General features: G+C 44.4%; 2 protein-coding genes across 2 annotated transcripts in view; one reads left to right on the forward strand and one right to left on the reverse strand.

Annotated features, from left to right (window-relative positions):
* The window catches only part of ACAD11 (acyl-CoA dehydrogenase family member 11), a 65415-nt gene that overhangs the window by 21314 nt on the left and 23853 nt on the right, over window positions 1-20248 (reverse strand). The window contains exons 10-13 of the mRNA XM_084754377.1: window positions 14433-14510; window positions 12704-12842; window positions 8874-8981; window positions 7257-7355 (exon numbers count right to left, since the gene is read on the reverse strand). Coding sequence (XP_084610503.1) covers window positions 7257-7355; window positions 8874-8981; window positions 12704-12842; window positions 14433-14510 — 424 coding nt within the window. The remainder of the gene's footprint in view (window positions 1-7256; window positions 7356-8873; window positions 8982-12703; window positions 12843-14432; window positions 14511-20248) is intronic.
* On the forward strand, window positions 1102-7050 carry ACKR4 (atypical chemokine receptor 4). Its single transcript, XM_084754409.1, has 2 exons — window positions 1102-1697; window positions 4780-7050. The coding sequence occupies exon 2, from the start codon at window positions 4789-4791 to the stop codon at window positions 5839-5841; it is 1053 nt and encodes a 350-aa protein (XP_084610535.1). The 5' UTR covers window positions 1102-1697; window positions 4780-4788; the 3' UTR covers window positions 5842-7050.

Here is a 20248-nt window from a genome sequence, read left to right on the forward strand (position 1 = left end):
TCCTCTCCCACTGGCCCCTTCCTCTTCCCCTTCACGGACAGTCCGTCCCCCTTTGACCTTAAGGCCCATATATAATTGAATATGTATTATTTTATCTTTAAGTCTAGGTAATTTTGCTTGAAATGATCATAATTCTATCCAGTTCCCAAAAATGACACATTTTGTTCTTCTTTATGGCTGAACAGGAGTCCATGGTGTGTGTGTGTGTGTGTGTGTGTGTGTAATACATTTTTCTCTTGAGACAAGGTCACACAGAGCCCAGGCCAATTTGGTCTCACATGACGGGATCTCAGATGTGAGTCAGTATATCTTGCTTATATGGGGCTGAGAATTGAACCTAGCCTAGCTTGTACTCTACCAGCTGAGCTACCCCTAACCCTGTATTGTTTTTACCTATTCATGGACATGCTTGTATCTCCTTAGGAAAACTGTACTAGCTTGGGGGGCTGGGGAGATGGCTCAGCAGTTGGGAACACTGGCTTCTCTTCTAGAGGACTTGGTTCAATTCCCAGCACCCACATGGCAGCTCACAACTGTAACTCCAAGTTCTAGAAGATCTGACTTCAGGCATGTGGTGCGCAGACCTACAGGCAGGCAAGACACCCACAAACGTTAACAACAACAAATACAAAACAAAAACAAATGCTGCTCAGAAACACTGAGTATGCGCCTCTGTTAGTAGCGTCTCATTCAGTAACTTGACTTTGATGCTTAAAACTGGCCTGAGACGATGTTTCCTCAAAGACAAGCTGTGATGCAGGTCAAGGCTACCTTGACTCCCAGCCATACACAGGAAGAAATAAATCTGAAGGCACAGACTAACAAGTCTCTTCTGCATAAATCAATATGGAGGCCAAAACAACCATTGAGGGGGAAGAAGAGGGCCTTGGGTCTAAAATAGCTTCTGCAGGTGGACACCCAGGCTTAGCTTTTGCATGAGACAGCAGGGCAATACTATGCAAATGTGAGGTGAGAGAGAGCCTGAGAATTGAGTCTACATTAATCTCTCTTCCTGCTGCTCTGCCGTGCATTTGTTTGGCAGCCTGGGAAAACAGCTCCTCCACACAGAGGAGTTGGAAGGTTTGTATCTGGCCCTTGATGAAAAAGGTCTAAGAAAAATGAGAAAGCCATGGAGAAAGGCACACTTTGAACCAGAGAGAGAGAACACTGCAGGGAGCCAGGACTCTGCTTAGGTAAAGGATGAAATCACGTAGGGAAACAATGAGTTCTGCTCTAACTGCCTGGTTTGGTTTTCAAAAAGATAACCTTCTGGGTGAAAATCACCTTAGTTTTCTCTCTTAGACAAAATAACTTTCTCAAGTATTTCTGTAGCCTCCCGGAGCAGGGCTTTTGGCTGCTGGATGCTCTCAGTGTGCCCCCTCTTGGCTGAGGAGGAGATGGGGAGCCACAGGCACACTTTCCTGTTACTTTCAGCTGAGTGGAAACCGACAGTCCTGCAGTTTGGGAGCCAAACTGGAACCTGCCAGGACGTTTAAGAATTTGGACAGAGTCCACCGGAAGGTTCTATGGAGCGCTTAATCAAGTGCTCCGGAGGTTAAATTTCAGGAAAGCTCTCTTGGATCCAAGATAAAGGCGGGGTGTTTAAAAAAAAACCCCCGAAAACAAGAGTTGCCTGAGTCAGAGAAGTCCTTTGGCTGCCTCGGCACTCAGGACTGCGCCTCTCCTAGCTGAAACAGGTTGGTTCCCTTCTTTTATTTCTTTCTCCTTTTGACCTAATATGAATTAAAAAAATTTTTTTTGTATTTTTATCTTAGTGGAAGGTGGGGGACTTGGTGCATAAGATTCTAAACATTTATATGCACCACAAAAAAACTATTTAAGAATATCTCTACGCTTTAACCTTCAAATGAAAATATGAATATACCAAGAAGAAAATGCTATTTCCAATAGCATTGCTGATTTGTATAAGTTTGTCAGGGAGCAAATACGGTTTACCAGATCATTTGTTTCTGCTCTTTAAAAGAAATATTTTTTTTTGTAGTTCTTGAAATGATTAAAAGGAGTTTATAAGCCTTCCTGTATGTCTGCAGATATCTCTGTTCCTATTTTGATTTCCTGATGCCACTGGAAAGTCATCCTTACTTTCAAATACTCGTCCTTACTTTTTTTTTTTTAAACTCTATTGCTCTACATCATCAAGTTCAAGATTTTGAGGTAGCACAGAGGAAAGAACAAAGTTCATGTTGCATTAATAATGATTCACAAACCACAGAGGCTACAGCAGTCTTCCTTGGTGGAGCTTCTGAGACACGTTTAATGATGAAACGGCCATTGCAGACTGCGGGTGCTTGGTTTCTGCATAATAAAGAAAATCCCTCCGGAGCACTTTTCCTAAGGGGCACCTTCACTTAGCCTTACTCATTCAGAGAAGAGTTAGCAAGTTAAAGATCCTTATTTTGAAACTGAATGTTCTTTCCTGTACTGTTTTGAAAATACTGTTTTCATATTGATTCTGTAAGATCTGAGATTCTTTTAAAAATATTGAAAGTCATTATAATATTTATTTAAAACCTGTGAATTCCTTGCAAGCTCTTCCTGTACACTGCGGTGCTATTAGCCAGTGTGTGAAATCTGAGTGTGAGTCAGGAGACCCCTCACATAGCCTCCATCCATTCTGTAATAACAGATTTATACATGGTGGCAAAATCTTCAGAGCCTGACAAATATTTAGTGACCAGCAGGAGTGCACCAGGTACGCTAATAAAGCATCACTCCCAACCAGGAGTCAAACTGCTCAGACTGCAGAGACCTTAGAGCTGGGAAATACATTTTCTCCACAGGACGGAGTCACATCATTTGATGGTAGAGTCTTCTGGGGAGGGAAAATCCTCGCTAATGTACTCTCAAGGAGAGGGCAGAAAACAGTGCCGGAGAAAGGGACAGGTGAGAACAGTGGAGATGCACACCACAGCCGAGTGTGCCGGCCTGTCAGCTCACAGCACAGTGTGAGAGCCATCAGCTGGCAACTCGACATGTTGGTGTCTCCTGTGTGGAGCATGAGGAGGGGAGAGGTGGCAGGAGGGAGCCTTGGCTACCACTCTAAGGGGCTTGAGGTATGTCTCTTTCGGGAAAGGGAAGTGCCTTCCAGGAAAAGAGGTATGCCAGGCAGAGGTAGATCGGCAAGTTAAGAGGTACAACACCAATTGGCAGGAAGGAGGATGTTTTTGGCAAACAGTTGGTGAGAAAGGACAAGCAACGTTCAGATTCAAGCTAGGAAGACAATGTATTATGTGGGAGGTGTGTGCATGTGTGTGTGTGTGTGTGTGTGCGCACACACACACGCGTGTGCGCGCGCACATATGTGAGGTGCAAGGTAAAATACGAACATGCAAACCAGGTATGGTGGCTCACACCTATAATCCCAGCACTGGGGAGGCTCAGGCAAGGGGATGGCTAAAGTGCTTACAGACTAACTGGAAACTGGGGATCTAAGTAACGGAGAAGTCAAAGATGGTGCCAGTTCTCAGCTTAGAGGGACCAGCGGACACAAGTAGTGACAGGCTTGGGAGGCAAGCTGGCTAAGTGGGGTTTTCTTATAGAAAAGCCAAGCAGTGACGCCAAGCTAATTTATTTAAATTAAAATTTATAAGTAATACTGGAGTAAAAAAATTTTTTTTTGAGACAGGGTTTCTCTGTATGGCCTTGGCTGTCCTAGACTCACTTTGTTGACCAGGCTGGCTTCGAACTCACAGCAATCTGCCTGCTTCTGCCTCCCGAGTGCTGGGATTAAAGGCGTGTGCCACCATGCCCGGCTTAGAACAAAATTTTTAAACATTTATTTTTCAAGTAAAACAACTATTTTAATTTATTGTAGATATATTCCACAGGACTTAAAGTTACATTTATAAAAAAAATTGCAACATTTCTTCTGCTCTTTGATTAAATTTTATATTTAAAAAACCAGATTTGGCTGGGTGGGGGCGGGGGCTGGAGAGATGGCTCAGAGGTTAAGAGCACTGATTGCTCTTCCAGGGGTCATGAGTTCAATTCCCAGCTACCACATGGTGGCTCACAACCATCTATAATGTGATCTGATGGCCCTCTTCTGGTGTGAAAATGTACTTGCAGGCAGAGCACTTGTATATGTAATAGTAATAAATAAATACATCTTTAAAAAAAAAACAGACTGGGTAGATGGTCCATGATTAAAGTGCTTGCTGTACAAGTGTGGGGGTCCCCAGTACGCACGTAAATGAGAGTTGGGCACTGCAGCCCACCCACAGCTCCAACACTCAAAAGGTGGAGATTGGATGTTTGCTTGCAGCAAAGCTTCTAGTCAGAGTAGCCCTCCTGGTGAGCTCTGGGTTCATCTGAGAGAGCTCACCTCAATAAATAAGGTAGAGAGTACTCTAATGACTCCTAAGGCCAACTTGAGCCTTTAGATACACATGTACACACATGTGCACTCACGCCCCCACACAGGAGCGCACACATACCCACATGCATGCAGACCACACACAAACACATACAGACCCCACACTTAAAAGTCTTGGGCTTTACCTGAGGTTTAGTAACTAAGTGCTGTTATACCGTGTGTTGGCCACAGACCAACAGCAGTTCCTACATGCACACTTGTAAGAACACAGGATGGGGGAGCTGACTCAACGTGGTTCCCATTCAAGTTTTCACAGTGTGAGCCAGGCTCACACATGACATGGCCACGATCCACTCTCTAGAGAAACCCCAGGCCACAGGCTGGGCATAAGCATTTCCTTTTGAGCAGTGCTGCTCTGACTGTCTTGTGCTCTTGCCGTCCAGCTTGGTGCCATGGCTCTGGAGCAGGACCAGCCAATGGAGTACTACTATGAGGAAACCGAGCTGAACGGCACTCACGACTACAGTCAGTACGAAGCGATCTGCATAAAAGAAGAGGTCAGGCAGTTTGCCAAAGTCTTCCTCCCCACCTTCTTCACCATAGCCTTCATCATTGGGCTGGCAGGGAACTCCACAGTTGTGGCCGTTTACGCCTACTACAAGAAACAGAGGACCAAGACAGACGTGTACATCCTGAATCTGGCTGTGGCAGACTTGCTGCTTCTGGTCACGCTGCCCTTCTGGGCAGTCAATGCAGTTCATGGGTGGATTCTGGGGAAAATGATGTGCAAAGTAACTTCGGCGCTGTACACGGTAAACTTCGTCTCCGGGATGCAGTTCCTGGCTTGTATCAGCATTGACAGATACTGGGCAATCACTAAGGCCCCCAGCCAATCAGGAGTGGGGAGACCCTGCTGGATCATCTGTTGCTGTGTATGGATGGCTGCCGTCTTGCTGAGCATACCCCAGCTGGTTTTTTACACAGTCAATCAGAATGCTCGGTGCACCCCCATCTTTTCCCACCGCCTAGGAACATCCCTGAAAGCATCCATTCAGATACTGGAAATCTGCATAGGCTTTGTGGTTCCCTTTCTTATCATGGGGGTATGCTACGCCATTACTGCCAGGACACTCATCAAAATGCCGAACATTAAAAAGTCTCGTCCCCTCAAGGTTCTGCTCACAGTGGTGGTTGTGTTCATTGTCACCCAGCTGCCCTATAACATTGTCAAGTTCTGCCAAGCCATAGATGCCATCTACCTGCTCATCACCAACTGCGAGATGAGCAAGCGCATGGATGTTGCCATCCAGGTCACAGAGAGCATCGCGCTCTTCCACAGCTGCCTCAACCCTGTCCTGTATGTCTTCATGGGGGACTCTTTCAAAAACTATATCATGAAAGTGGCCAAGAAATATGGCTCCTGGAGAAGACAGAGGCAGAATGTGGAGGAAATCGCTTTTGACTCTGAGGGTCCTACAGAGCTAACCAGTTCTTTTACCATTTAAATATAAAACCGCTCTCTGCTTTTTGCTTGGCTACTCACACACAAGTGGTGTTTCTTCCTCAAATGAAATATTTGTGTGACACTGAGACTCAAACATCAAACACGCATTGTTGCAATGTATAATGAAAGAGGAGTAAGGGGTGGGAGTGTAAGGAAAATAGATGCCGGAGAATAAACAACAAATAGGCAAACTGGAAATTAAAGTGAATGACAGGTAAACAGAATGGCGGGAGGGAGAAAAGCACTGTGCTATAAAGAGGAAGTCTGTGTGGTGGGGTGTTTTGCATCTTTACTGTAGTGGTCGCTATTCAAATGTAGATGTGAACGCCAACTCCCTGGTGTTGACAGCAACTGTAATTATTTAATATAAAACACAGAGCAATGGGCACCCAGGACCATCCTATACGATATGCCACTGGGCAATGAGCACCCAGGACCATCCTATATGTAGGTCACTGGGCAATGACCATCTAGGCCATCCTGTACTATCTTTGTAATGTTCTGTGAGTAGACAACAACATAAAATAAAAAGTTTTTAAAAAATCATGCTGTGAGTCTGGTAATCTAAAACCAATTAATTAAGAAACCCATGGTAAGAGAATTTTATAATTATTTGAAATTATCTAAATTTTTATAAGAATATTATTTTTGGTAAAATTCCAATGCTTAAATAATCACAATAAAACTTACTCTTTTTTTTTTTGTTTCTTAACTTGTAAGTGATTTTATAAGATATAAGAAAGAAAGGCCAAACCTATAAACATTGCCAAGATGTTCACACATTCTGGTAAGTTCCTATTCATGCAATTTGCTTTGATGATATCACGAAGGAAAATTGTCCAAATACATGATGGTTCATCATGCATATTCTGAAAACCAGCCTTAAAAATCATGGTTATAACTGAGCATGGTGGTGCACGCCTTTAATCCCAGCACTTGGGAGGCAGAGGCAGGCAGATCACTGTGGGTTCAAGGCCAGCCTGGTCTACAAAGCAAGTCCAGGACAGCCAAGGCTACACAGAGAAACCCTGTCTCAAAAAACCAAAGAGAAAGAAAAAAATCATGGTTATCTAGAGCCTGGTTTTATAACGTCCTAAAGAACTGGCCCGTGTATGGGAACTGATGAGGAATATATTATCCTATGTAAAAGCGTATTTTTTTTTCATTTAAACGTGTGTATTTTAGGACAATAAAATATGTGCCACACTTACCATTGTTACTGATACTTAAGACTGAACCAAAACAACACCAGCACGTGTTCTGCCACCACCGATCTACACTCCAGACTCAACAGCTCCCCAGATTATCTTTTCCCTTGGCCCGGTTTCGGAGGTGGAGTCTAACGCTGTGATCATGAGGCAGTGACTGGAAACCACGGCTCTAGCCACGGGCAACAGAACCGCAGAGGACACTCACCGCTGCTCCACCACTTCTTGCCGTTGACTACGTAGCCATCCCCATCTCGCTCGATGCTACATTCAATGTTTGTGGCATCGCTTGATGCGACATTGGGCTCTGTAAGGGAACAACGGCTAGATTTACAGGCAGGCAGAAACCAGTCATCCACCAAAGAGGCTTCGACAAGAAAATACAAGTTCGTCGAGGACAGAGACACGCTGGTTTTCATCTTACTCTTTAACCGTTCTATCTTATCCGTCGCTCTTGGCCCTCTCCCAGCACACACACTGCAAGCATCCACTAAGTATGATGGAAGACAGAGGCATGAGGGGTGGGATTCGTACTGACAACCGTGTTCTTGGTGCCTTGGCTGATGTCTGAGTCAGGGTACAACTCACTTGTCACTTGTCCAGTCACCAAAAATAGATAAAATGACTGCCTTTGACTTTCCGCATGGAAATTGGCTTTGACTGTTGGCAGGCTGGATTTCTCTACTATCATTAACAAGTGCTACTGGGAGTGTGTGTGTGTGTGTGTGTGTGTGTGTGTGTGTGTGTGTGTGTCTGTCTGTCTGTCTGTCTGTCTGTCTATTAGTATGCTCACATATTGGAACACATGTGTATATGGAGACCAGACCCAACTTCAGGCTCTAGTCCACCCTGGGATTTTTTTTTTTTTTTGATACAGGGTCTGTCATTGGCCCCTGCCTCATGGATCTTCCTGTCTCCACCCCCCAGTGCTGTGATTACATATGTGTGTCATGACATTAGGCTTTTTACGTGGACTCTGGGAGTGGACCTCGGGTTGACATACTCGTGTGGCAAGCGTCTCGCAGACTGAGTGTGTGCCCGGCCCCTCTTCTGCTCTTTTAAGTGAGCCCTTGGGCTACGTCATGCATTTGTTTTAAAGCTCCAGAACTGATCCAGAGAAAGGGGTTGGCAAGCTTATTCCATGTCCTCAGGCTGCTGCTTGGTAAGCACCGTGTCACTACATCACTCTGTAGGTGTTCAATAAGTGCCTTTTGATTATTTAAGTAGGAAGAACTTTCGTTATTATATCAACATTTGTAGAAAACAATAAAATCTGGCCATGAGTGAGAGGTGCCATTATGACCAAATCAAGTTTAATATAATCCTAAACTTAATATGAGACAATAATTTTCTTCCATAAAGGAATTTTTAAATTATTGATTTCAGTGTACAAGTGTGCTAATGCCATTCTCATTGCCCCGTTCCTGGCTTTCCCCTCCACACTGTGCCTTCAGCAGTCTTTCCATAGGCTTAAGTTCTGTTTTTCTAGGTTGTGGAATAGCTGAGTAGTTTATATTGATATAAATATCACAGAAGTGACTATCAATGAGCAGCAATTGTAGAAACAATGCAATTTAAAAGACATCACCCAAGTGCTGATGCTGAACTGGCCTACCAGAATACATCCGCAGCCCTCCCAAGGGAAAGAAGTGTTCATCCTGAACTTGTAAGGACAGCAGCATTCTAAACCAGGATCAGAATAAACACATTTCTGCCCTGGGCAAAATTGGCTGTAGTCAACCTATATCCCACACCACTGAAGTCCGCCCATGCACAATAACCCCAGGATGGTGATGACAGGAGACAGGCTGTGACTTGTCCCTACCTGTCATACAGAAGACAGAGGTGATATCCCCCCGCAGGAGAGGCTCCAGCCACTGCTGCTTCTGCTGCTCACTGCCATACAGGTGCAATACCTCCATGTTGCCTGTGTCTATACGTGAGAAGAAAGTGATTGACATTTGATGCTATCAGTGCTAAATCCACATTTATGAAGATAATACAATGTATTTTCAAACAAAATGTTTGCTTATGAAAATATTCTGAAATGTACATTAGATAGAACACTTAATGATGGCATTCAGTTTATATTTAACTTTTTCTGATTCCTGGATGCTTGCCCGGTTCATTCCGTGGCTTTAGGAGGGCTAGCTCAGTGAGGACTGAAGCAGCCATTCCTGACTTAAACTCTGATTGCGATGCTTGTATGCTGTGCCAGGAGTGACAGCTGTGCGCCTGGAGAGAAACTGATACGTACTGAGTCTCAGTCCCCAAGTGTCCACACTGTCCCTCAGGCACGCATGTTGGGCTAGGCCTCTGTGAAAGGCTGCTAGTCACGGGTAGGTAAACTGCTTACGAGCTACGTCCTCTGCAGGAACCTCTACTTACTCCGGAAGACCTCCTTGCCCTGAACTGCAGCAACTCTCATTCATCTGTCAGCTGTGTTTGTTTGTTTCTTTGTTTTTTCAAGGCAGGGTTCTCTCTGTAGGCCCGGCTGTCCTGGAACTCACTCTGTAGAGATCCATTTTGCAGCTTGTTTTCGCTGTTTGCTCAGTTTGCTTCTGAGCCAGGTTTTCTCTGTGTAGCACTGGCTGGCATTAAACTCCTGCTTCTGCCTCATGAGTGCTGAGATTACAGGCATGTGCTCTAAGACAGATGTTAACTTGTTCACCTCATTCCTCTGTGAAAGACAGAGTCCCTGCCCTGTAAGGAAACAGGACCCCTGAGGATCCACTCGACCGCTCCAGTCTTGAGGGGTGCCGTCTAGTACACCCACCACACACCCTACCTCCACAGCTGAAAAAAAAAAACCACTGTTTATCAAGAGCAACATGTTCTCGATGCTTTTCTCTCATTTCCATTCCTGTAAATTTTTTTTTAGAATTCTGCTTGAATCTCCTTGAGATTTTTAAGGAAGATTTTTCAGTGTCATCTCCTGTGACTTGCAGGATGGGTGCTCAAATGCTGATGAAAACTGACAAATCTAAATCAAGCAAGATATATTTGTAAGGGCTGGAGAGATGGCTTGGAGGCTGGGGGCGCTTCCTGCTCTTGCAGAGAACCTAGTTCAGCGCCCACTACTGTTATCAGGTGGCTCACAATAGCTTGTAACTCCAGCTCCAGGGGATCCGACGTCCTTTTCTCAGGATACTTGCACACACATGTGCATGCACACACATAAATAACACTTTTTTAAATCTTAAAACCATCCTTTACAAAATATACCTGTGCACTCCATTCAGATACTAATGCTGAATCAAGAGGCACAAAATTCCTAGTAGATCAACTCAAACCTAACATTGTTTTTAAGTGAGGGAGAAAGAAGTTCTTATGACAATTAACAGTGTGGATTAACCGCTTTCTTTGCTTGTTTGAAATTTGGTGTTACTTGTTATAATTCAAACAAAACAGAAAATTAAACTTTAAAAAATTAACCCAGAGCAATGGCACACAATGTGGTAGAGTGGAGGCAGACGGATCAGGAGTTCGAGGTCATCCTTGGCTACATACTAAGTATATGAGGACAGCCTGGGCTACATGAGAGCCTTATTAAAAGAGAAAGAATCTGAAGTTATCACTTTTACTCTGAAAAACTGACAATTTTTTAAAATTAATGATTTGGGGGAAAGTATGCTAAAAAAAATATCACCCCAAAGGTCCTAAGTTATTACAGTGACAAGTTTAGAAATTAAAATAGCTATTTCCAGCATTGTAAATACAACATTGTATGACTTTTTGAAGGGAAGAAACAGAACTGGAAGTCTGTATATTTTCTAAGCTTTGATGACTAGGTAGCAATCAACCACTCATGTTTAAGAATCCTCACACAGAATGCCCATACCAGTCACAGGGCCCTGTCTGCCTGTCTGTCTGTCTGTCTGCCTGTCTGCCTGGGAAGTGCTCCAGCACACCACATCCCAGGCCTCTGCAACAGCCTTGCTACCAAAGGCAGCAGCTTGGTTTGTCTTGTCTTTCTGCTTAAGAGAGTTGCTTAGTCATTTCTCAATCAAAACCTAGTTTTAAATTCTCAACAATCCTGTGGTATTATTTAAGGAGGACAACTAACAGACTCGTGACCTTTCAATCTTAGGAAAACCCCAAGAGTGTCTGGTGGCAAGTGACTCCACAGAGGGAATGGAAAGACTGTGGCTAGGCTGCAAGCAGGCTTCCCGCAGCCTAGCTTGGCACATTATGTATGACCCATGACTGGGTCACAAATCTAAATAGTAGAATATGGCTAACACACTCTGAAAACACAACAAAACAATACACGTTAGGTCAAGAAAATATCTGGCATGTGTAGTAAGGAAAGATAGATACACACACACACACACACACACACACACACACACATATATATATATCTTTGCTTGTTTGAAATTTGGTGTTACTTGTTATAATTCAAACAAAATAGAAAACTAAACATTAAAAAATTAACCCAGAGCAATGTTACACAATGTGGTAGGGTGGAGGCAGACGGATCAGGATCATATACATATATATATATATATGAGACCCATATTATATAAAGATAGAGAACTATTTTTTTGTTCTGTTTTGTTTTTCAAGACAGGGTTTCTCTGTGTAGCCTTGGCTGTCCCGGACTCATTTTGTAAGGAGAGAGGACTATTTATCCATCTATCTATAAATCCACGTGCACAACTATATATGCTATGCATTGGGTTGCAATATAAGTTATGTCTTCTTAGAAAGAGTAGGAAAAATGCTTTGAATGTCAGCTCGTTTCCTTTTATATGAAATCGTGCAGCACGTATAGTGCATCATCACAGCGTCATGGGTTTGGGATAAAATCTTCAGACTCCCACAAACCATCTTGAATTTTACAGACAAACCAGTCAGTTTAGCATGGAGCCACTTGGCTAAATCTGGACTCTTCTCTCAAAAAAAATCACTACACTTGCAACATCCCTTTCTGTCTGCTCAACACGGCAGCAGCTCTTCTGGGAGGAGCCTGAACGCCAGGGCCGTACAATAGAGGGCCACGCTGAGGACCACCAAGCACAGGCACTATAGGAAATGCTGCCAATTAAGTTTACAGTGTGCTGGCAGCGATGGCTGCTGCTAGGCCCTGGCAGAAACAAAGGCGGCCTCCCCGGAGAAAGAGCTTTGCACAATGGAGAGACTGGGAAACTAACAAAAGGCCCTGGAAGCACCTATCCCTTCCAAGTAGCCATAGAAATACCCAGCCCAACCAGGAAGTGGGTGTTTATGTAAGAGTCCTCTTGGTGGCTACTCCTGTCTACTGGCACTCGCAATATATAGACGCTGATTACAAGAACAGCCCACTGAGAACCTCAAGTCCATTACTTCATTCAGAGTAGCTATAAAATTATAGCAAAACTTGGACTAGAGAGATGGCTCAGAGGTTAAGGGCACTGACTGTTCCTCCAAAGGTCCTGAGTTCAATTCCCAGAAACCACATAGTGGCTCACAGACATCTATAATGTGATCTGATGGCCTCTTCTGGCCTGCAGGTGTACATGCAGGCAAGCACTGTATACATAATAAATAAATAAGTGAATTTAAAAAAATTATGGCAAAACTTGTAATTGAATGACTTTGTATAGGAAAACTTTCTTATAATAAAGTTTGTAAACACTGTTCAAAGTGTCAGAGAAAACTTTTTGTAATTACCTGGTGCTTGGCAGTTAAAAACATCTGGAGCAAAAAAGCATTTTCCTGTCTCTTCAGCAATCAAGGCATAGTCCACCTGGCTGAGACCGCTCACAGCTGGCAAGAACAAGTTCCACAGACCCTCTGCTTTGGCCATTTCCTATCAAGGGGATGGACAAGTGATCAAAATTTACCAAAGTAGCTTATTTTAAACAGATATCGGTATTAATGTTTTTTTTTAAGTTTAAAAATATTTATGAAATTATTTCATTGTATTCTAAACTGTGTTAAACCAAGGAATCGTGCTGGGTGGTGGCGGTGGCAGTGGCTGTGGCGGCAACGGTGGCACACACCTTTAACCCCAGACCTTGGGGGCAGAGACAGGCAGATCTCAGAGTTCGAGGCCAGCCTGTTCTACAGAGTGAGTTCCAGGCCAGCCAGGGCTATACAAAGAAATTGTCTTGAAAAAAACCAAATAAATAAATAAATAAAACCAGGGGGTCACTAGCTCATTGAAAATCAGTAGCTTCTTAATAATTAAGGAAAGGCCTTGCTTTCCAGGCTTCCTTAGGTTTGGCTCTAAAACTAAATTTGCACACCTTAAAGCTTCTCGCTCAATCAGAGTAATTATGCCCATGCCCACACACATGTGAGTGTGACTCCGGGCTGCAGTTCCTCACATGTAAGCTGAGAGAGAAGATCTGAAGATGAGAAATGGAATAATGTCCTGCTTTATCTGCTCCTGGCTGGACAGCCCAGGGCGTTGTACACACAAGAGGGGAGATGGGCTACCAAGTTACAGCCCGGCCTCGGCGTCCCACTGCCCCGCTGTCCCATTGCCCTGCTGTCCCACTGCCTGCTGTCCCACTGTCCCACTGTCTCACTGTCCCACTGTCCCACTGCCCTGCTGTCCCACTGCCTGCTGTCCCACTGTCCCACTGTCTCACTGTCCCGCTGTCCCACTGCCTGCTTTCCCACTGCCCTGCTCTGGCCTCTACTCACTTCAGTGATGGTTAGCAAGGAGCAGCATAAGAGACTGCCCTCATCAGAACCACACCCAGGATTGCAAGTAGCACAATTTTGATAGAAGATTCTTTTCTCCCTTCCCTTCTCCTTCCTTCCTTCTTTCCTTCTTCCCTTCTTTCCCGACCCCCTCACTTTCCATCTAAAAAGGGACTCATACTGTAGCTCTGGCTCACCATGTAGCCCAGGCTGGCCTCTAATTTGCAGCAATATTCCATCTTCAGACTTAGCCTCCCTCCCGAGTGCTAGGATTGCAGGTGTGATCCGCCACACCCACACAAGAGTTTTTAAATCCCAGATTTTAAAAAACTTTAAGAAAGTTATTCCTGATGGTCAGGCATGGTGGCACATGCCTTTAATCTCAGCACTTGGGAAGTTGAGGCAGGCGGATTAGATCTTTGTGAATTTGAGCCTGGTCTACAAAGCAAGTTCCAGGACAGCCTATCTTCAAAAACAAACAAATAAGCAAACAAATAACAAAACAAAACAACAAGAAATAAAGTTATTCCTGGAGCATGGGCTATCATGCCTATCGTCCAGGCACTGGGGTGGCAGAGGCAGGAGGATTGCCACAAGCTGAGTCCAGCCTGTCAACACATCAATACCATAAAGAAAATGAAAAAAGTTATTTTTCATTGTAGTTATCCTTTACCTACACAACATCGATAATTCAGATCGCTCAAACATACACATTTCCTGGTGTTGAGTGCTTTCTTGTCTCTCTTACCTTTAGTTTTTCGATCACTAAAGGGTGCCCCCACTTTTCTGCCGAGTTTCCACTTTGAGCATAGTATTCAGCTACTTCCTGAAAGCAGTGAGGGGAAAATGATTAGGCCAAGTTAATACAAAGTAAGCAATGTTATGAGTAGTGCGCGTGTAAGTGTGTGTGTGTGTGTGTGTGTGTGTGTGTATACATATATGCACGCACTTACATACGGTTTTCCGAGACAGGCTTATGCTATGTAGCCCAGACTGGGCTGGAACTCATAATTTTGCATCAGCTGCCTAAGTGTGGGATTACAGGCATATGTCACCATCCTGGTTTGTAAGGTCCCTTTTTTTTCCCCCGAGACAGGGTTTCTCTGTGTAGCCTTGACTGTCCTGGACTCACTTTGTAGACCAGGCTGGCCTCGAACTCACAGTGATCCGCCTGCCTCTGCCTCCCGAGTGCTGGGATTAAAGGTGTGCGCCACCATGCCCGGCTGTAAGGTCTCTTTTTAATACTAGATGCAGAATAATAAAAATTCTAAATGTTTGCTCATCAAAAAAAAGTATACTACCTCAGTATCAGACAGGACTCATCTTCCCCCCAAGATTTAAGTGTTCTGCTTCCAGCACCACGGTACCCAGTGGGCACAGAGACCCCTCAACTAAAAAGGCTGGATAAAATGTTACCAATTAAAGACACACTGAGTAATGCACAGTTGTTCTGGAAGGAAAATAACAAAGCGGCAGAAGGATGGGCTAAGCTTGTCCTCTGGGCTGCGGAGGCTGACCTAGGCCCTGGCTCTCAATGGGCAACACCAATAGGATGGCAGGGAATAAGTCCAAGGCTGGACACAGCAAAATGGAGCAGAAAGACCCTTCATTCCATTAAAGCATGAGACGTAAAACCTAAGTAGAGAACAAATAGAACAGAAAAACAGACACAAAAAATCTGTACCGTTGGAGGCAGACCACGGGGAGAAAGCTTGCCCACTTCTGCCTCCCAAAGCTCTCAGTTTGCAATGAAATAGAAAAAAGAAATGTCATGCCCTGAAAGCCAGACTTGTGAGGGAGGCCCTGAGTCTCAAACCCAAGTTAAGTTTACAAGGTTCTGCCAACGGCAGCCACAGGCATCTGGCAGAAACAAAACCAGCCCTTCTGGAGGAAAGAGCTTTGTACAAAAACTCATGTAGCTCCTTAGAAAAAAAATTTCGCCCTACAGTCCACCCTGAAAAGTCACTAATCACTCCAGGAAACCAGCCATCAGCAAACCCAGCAGGTCAACACAAACAATCATGCTTCCTTAAAACCACTGATAATGCTCATATACGTGGTATAAAATATTTGTGGTCAGTCGACTCCAAGAACAAAGGAAGGAATTACCAGGATGACAATGGGCTAGTAAAACTGTCAAAGCAAACTTGAAACGCATCCCAAGGAAACAAAAGCCTTCGCAACCCAGCTTTAAAACGTGAGCATGGCTTCTCAAAGGCTGGTGGGACCACAAGCCCCTGGAGACCTGAGGACTGACTGAGCATGCGCACAGGTCCTAAGGGACTGCGGTGAGTCCGGACGCTTTAAGAGCTCTTATTTCTCACACTCTCCAAAGTTACACAATACCGGTCTGTGGACAACTGACTTGTGATTTAGGGACAGTTAGAAAAACAAAAACAAAACAAAGCCAACAAACAAAACAACAGCAACACTGGAAGGAATCTAAAGCAATTACTCGCCATAAAAATTCAATAGAAAATAAATATGAGTGGAAAGGGGTAGAATGGATTCATGGAGGTTGAGGACTGACTTCCATGGCAACAATGGCATTAGAAATCAACCAGAGAGCTGGGCGTGGTGGCGCACGCCTTTAATCCCAGCACTCGGGAGGCAGAGGTGGGCGGATCGCTGTGAGTTCGAGGCCAGCCTGGTCTGCAAAGTGAGTCCAGGACAGCCAAGGCTACACAGAGAGACCCTGTCTTGAAAAACCAAAAAAAAAAAAAAAAAAAAAAAAAAAAAAGAAAGAAAGAAAGAAAGAAAGAAAGAAAGAAATCAACCAGAGAGCAGGGTGTGGTAGTGCACATCTTTAATCCCAGAACTCAGGAGGCAGAGGCAGGTGGACTGCTATGAGTTCCAGGCCAGCCTGGTCTACAGGTGAGTTCAGGACAGCCAAGGCTACACAGAGAAACCTTGTCTTGAAAAAACCGAAAGAAAGAAAGAGAAGCCAACAAGAGGGCACAGCAAGACGGCTCAGAGGGCAAGGGTGCTTGCTGCCAAGTCTGATGACCATAGTTCAATCCCTAGGACCTGACTTCTATGCCCACACCCTCCCAAACAAACAAACAAACAAACATAATTATAATGTTAAAAAATTAAGCTGGGCAGTGGTGGCACACTCTGTGAGTTCGAGACCAGTTTGGTGTACAGAGTGAGTTCCAGGACAGCCAAGGCCACACAGAGAAACCCTGTCTCAACAACTCTCCTGCAAATAATTAAAGGATGAACATCTTCAACTACCGAGAGAAAGTCATTAACGACCTAGAATTCATATTCCAAGCTGTTTGTCGGCTGCTGCTGCTGCTGGTGGTGGCACATACTTATAATCTTAGCACTTGAAAAACTGAGGCAGGAGGATCATGAGTTTGAAGCCAGACTGAGCTAATTAGGGAGACTGGGCCTCAAAACATAACGTGGAGTTTCAAATAATCAGGACAAAATAAAAGTATCATCAACAGGCAACACACTACTTATCCTCTCAAAAACACAACAAAACAAAACAAAAACCAACCAACGGGACAACAGCATCAAGAGCCCCCCCCCCCCCCCCCCCCCCCCCCGCAGACTCTGAGCAAGGGAACTTGGCTCCAGGACAAACATCTGAGTGGCAAGAACAAATGATGATGTCACAATAGCAAACTGGGTCAATCTAAACAGCACTATTCAGGCCAAACAGTAAGCTCTTATTTGTAAAACTAAGACAGCGCAATGAAAACACTGGATGATAATTCTCCGATATTCTACAGGCATGTTTATAAATACGTATAGCATCTCTGTATCAACTACTTTCTCTGCGTTTCAGCTCAGAGGATTATGGGGTTAAAGGTCAGAACTTTTCATGTGTATCATCAAGTGACTGCAGGTTATTCTTCCAAGACACTGCTCCGAGCAATGGACTAGCTTGCTCCTCCTGGGGAAGCAAGGCTGAACTGCAATCCAGTGCTGTACAAGGCAGAGGCCTGCACCTTCACAGGCTCCCGGATGGAGAGTGCTTGTCACATGGGACAGGAAGTCAGTTAAATCGGAATGCTTCCTGTTTGCGTTGCGTATTATTTCTAGTCCTAGGGTTGCAATAAAAAATCAATGCTATTGTGTTTGGTAATGAAAAGATGTTTATGATGGCTTCATCCCGGCTACTTCACTATGATCCTACAATTCTGATAAATTAAATTATGCCTGTGTCTACATGCCCGGGGAGGGCGGGTTCATCTTAAGCCATGCTAAAGAGACAGGAGAAATAATTAGTCCTTTAATGAACCACTGTACTTTTCCTTCCCAGAATTAACTGCCCCTAGCCCAAGTCTCCGAGCTGAGCTCCTTCAGGTTTCGGACGGGTCTGCCTCTGACTCACTTCCCCGTGCCTTCTCTTTGCATGCGGCCTGAACCGAAGCACGCGTCCTTACTCTGCCCGATCACCTCCCTCCCTGCCGTGTGGGTGACTGACGCCACGTGTCCCTTCTATGCTATCTTAGGTGTCATGACATGGATTTTCTTCTCTCCTTTGGGCAGCTGAATGAGATTCATAACTTGACTGCCAAGGGGTGTTTTCCTTTCTCAGTCTAATAAATTGTCTCCAAGCTTCCACTGACTCCATTTCCAAGTCTTTAAACAATGAGACTACGAAGCCCTCAAGAGTCCCTGCATTTGCCCATATCATCTGGTGACCATGAAGGGATTCCCTCACACTCTGGGACCATCACACTATGGCCTGTGTGCGCTCCTTACACCGTGTTGCTTGTTCTTGTACCACACTGAGTGTTAGTGTTCCTCACTGGTTTTCCGTAGGAAGAACTGCCTTGGTGCAGCTTCAGAGACAAGGGTTATGAGCTTTAAAAGGTAACAGAAACGGTCCCACTGACCTTATTTTTTTTTTCTCATGATGGAAAATACATAAAAATATTTTTTAAAAAGTCATCAAGAACTTTAGTAGCTAAGGATACATGCTGTTCAAATGCCACTGTCACAATATTATTTTCTACACATGCCCATTTGGGATTGGCAGCTCAGTTGTCATAACATTGAATAAAATTCAAGGTTTTCTCCTTTTTATTTTGAGAAAAGCTATTTACTCCTCTGCAAATCAGTCTAGATTGTGACCTACAGCCGGGGATCAGCACGATTCAGATTGTCTACAGGAGGAAACCACACATGTTGGTACAGGCGTTTGAATGAAGACACCGTGCACATTATCAGATGTGGGGACAGAGATCAAAAAAGAGCCCTGCCGACGTGAAGTGGCTTTTCTTACCACACAGGCTGGGCAACCTTTGCTTTCTGCGGTCTGTCTGGCTTTTGTTTGCTTTTACTTTTACTGTGAGTTCTTTGCACATATTTTAACAGCTGAGTGAGACTGAGTTGACACAGAGGTCAACTCAGAGCTCCTGCGCTACCCCCTACCCCCGCCCTGACTGGCTGCGGTGTCCCTGCAACACCTGCTCACATTTAAGGAAGAAGAGGAACAGCCCTTACTCCGCTCTGCCAATCTTGGCTGGTTGCAGGCGTGGGCATGCGGCAAACAGGCTTTGTTTTGTGTGAGCATGTAGGAATTAGATAAGTGATAGGCGAACTGGCATCTCCAGCCAAAACCCATCAAGCAAGCCCAAAGCTGAACAACAGAGGGCGATGTCCTAGCCCACTTCCGTCCCTGCTGAAGGCCTGGCTTCCATGGGACAGCATGCTTGCTGTTGTTGTTTTCAAGCACTGTGATAACCTTCTGTTTGGGACAAATACACAGGCTGTGTGCGGCTGGAGGGGATCAGGCCAAGAACCTGGAAAATTCTTCAAGCACCTTGATGTCCCTGGCTCTCCTTATCACCCAGTCACCTATTTTGTCATTATGGAAAGGCCTACTTTCATTTCAAAATTCTTCCAAAATGCAACTTCCTCTCTGATGACGTATTCTTCGCTATGATCCATTGTCTTTCAAACCCACCTGCCTTCGCTGTTCTGGTGTGCCCCTTTTCTGCTTTCACTAAGTTATTTTACTGTTCTAAAATGTAATTGTCCTCAAACTTCAATTGAATTTTATTCGAGGAAGGGTAATGATTATCCATATTGAATTGAATTAAAAGTGCTGTTTTCTCCCCTTTTGATAGACAAAAGTTTAACTTTAAAACTCAAAATTGGATAAACACCAGCTAAAGCAGAAACTGTCAGGGTCACCAGATGTAGAGGTGACAATTTTAGAATTAAAACGTCAGTGTTTTTGAAGAAACTATGTCCCATCTGTGGTAAGTGTTCATCTCCAGATATTTACCAATACAACTAGTCACATAACTCAATAACATTAATGTCCCTATAAAGGTATCTTACTTTTCAACACTGTTGCAAGACTCTTTGTCTTTAAACTTCCTCATTTGACTCTACCCGTCCAACTCTAGACCTCAGCCTCACAGGGCAGTACAATGAGAGCTGCTGTGCATCTAGCCAGACTTCCTCATGCTGCAGAAGAGAAAAAATCGAGGCCACACAAGCTAACCAGTTCAAGACCACCAACGTACGCCAGGCATGGGCAGGAACCAAGCCCTTCCGATCTCCTCACATATACACGCCCAAGCCCCTCACATA

This window comes from Acomys minous (assembly GCF_964271855.1).
Source record: "Acomys minous genome assembly, chromosome: 13".
Taxonomy (NCBI): Eukaryota; Metazoa; Chordata; class Mammalia; order Rodentia; family Muridae; genus Acomys; species Acomys minous.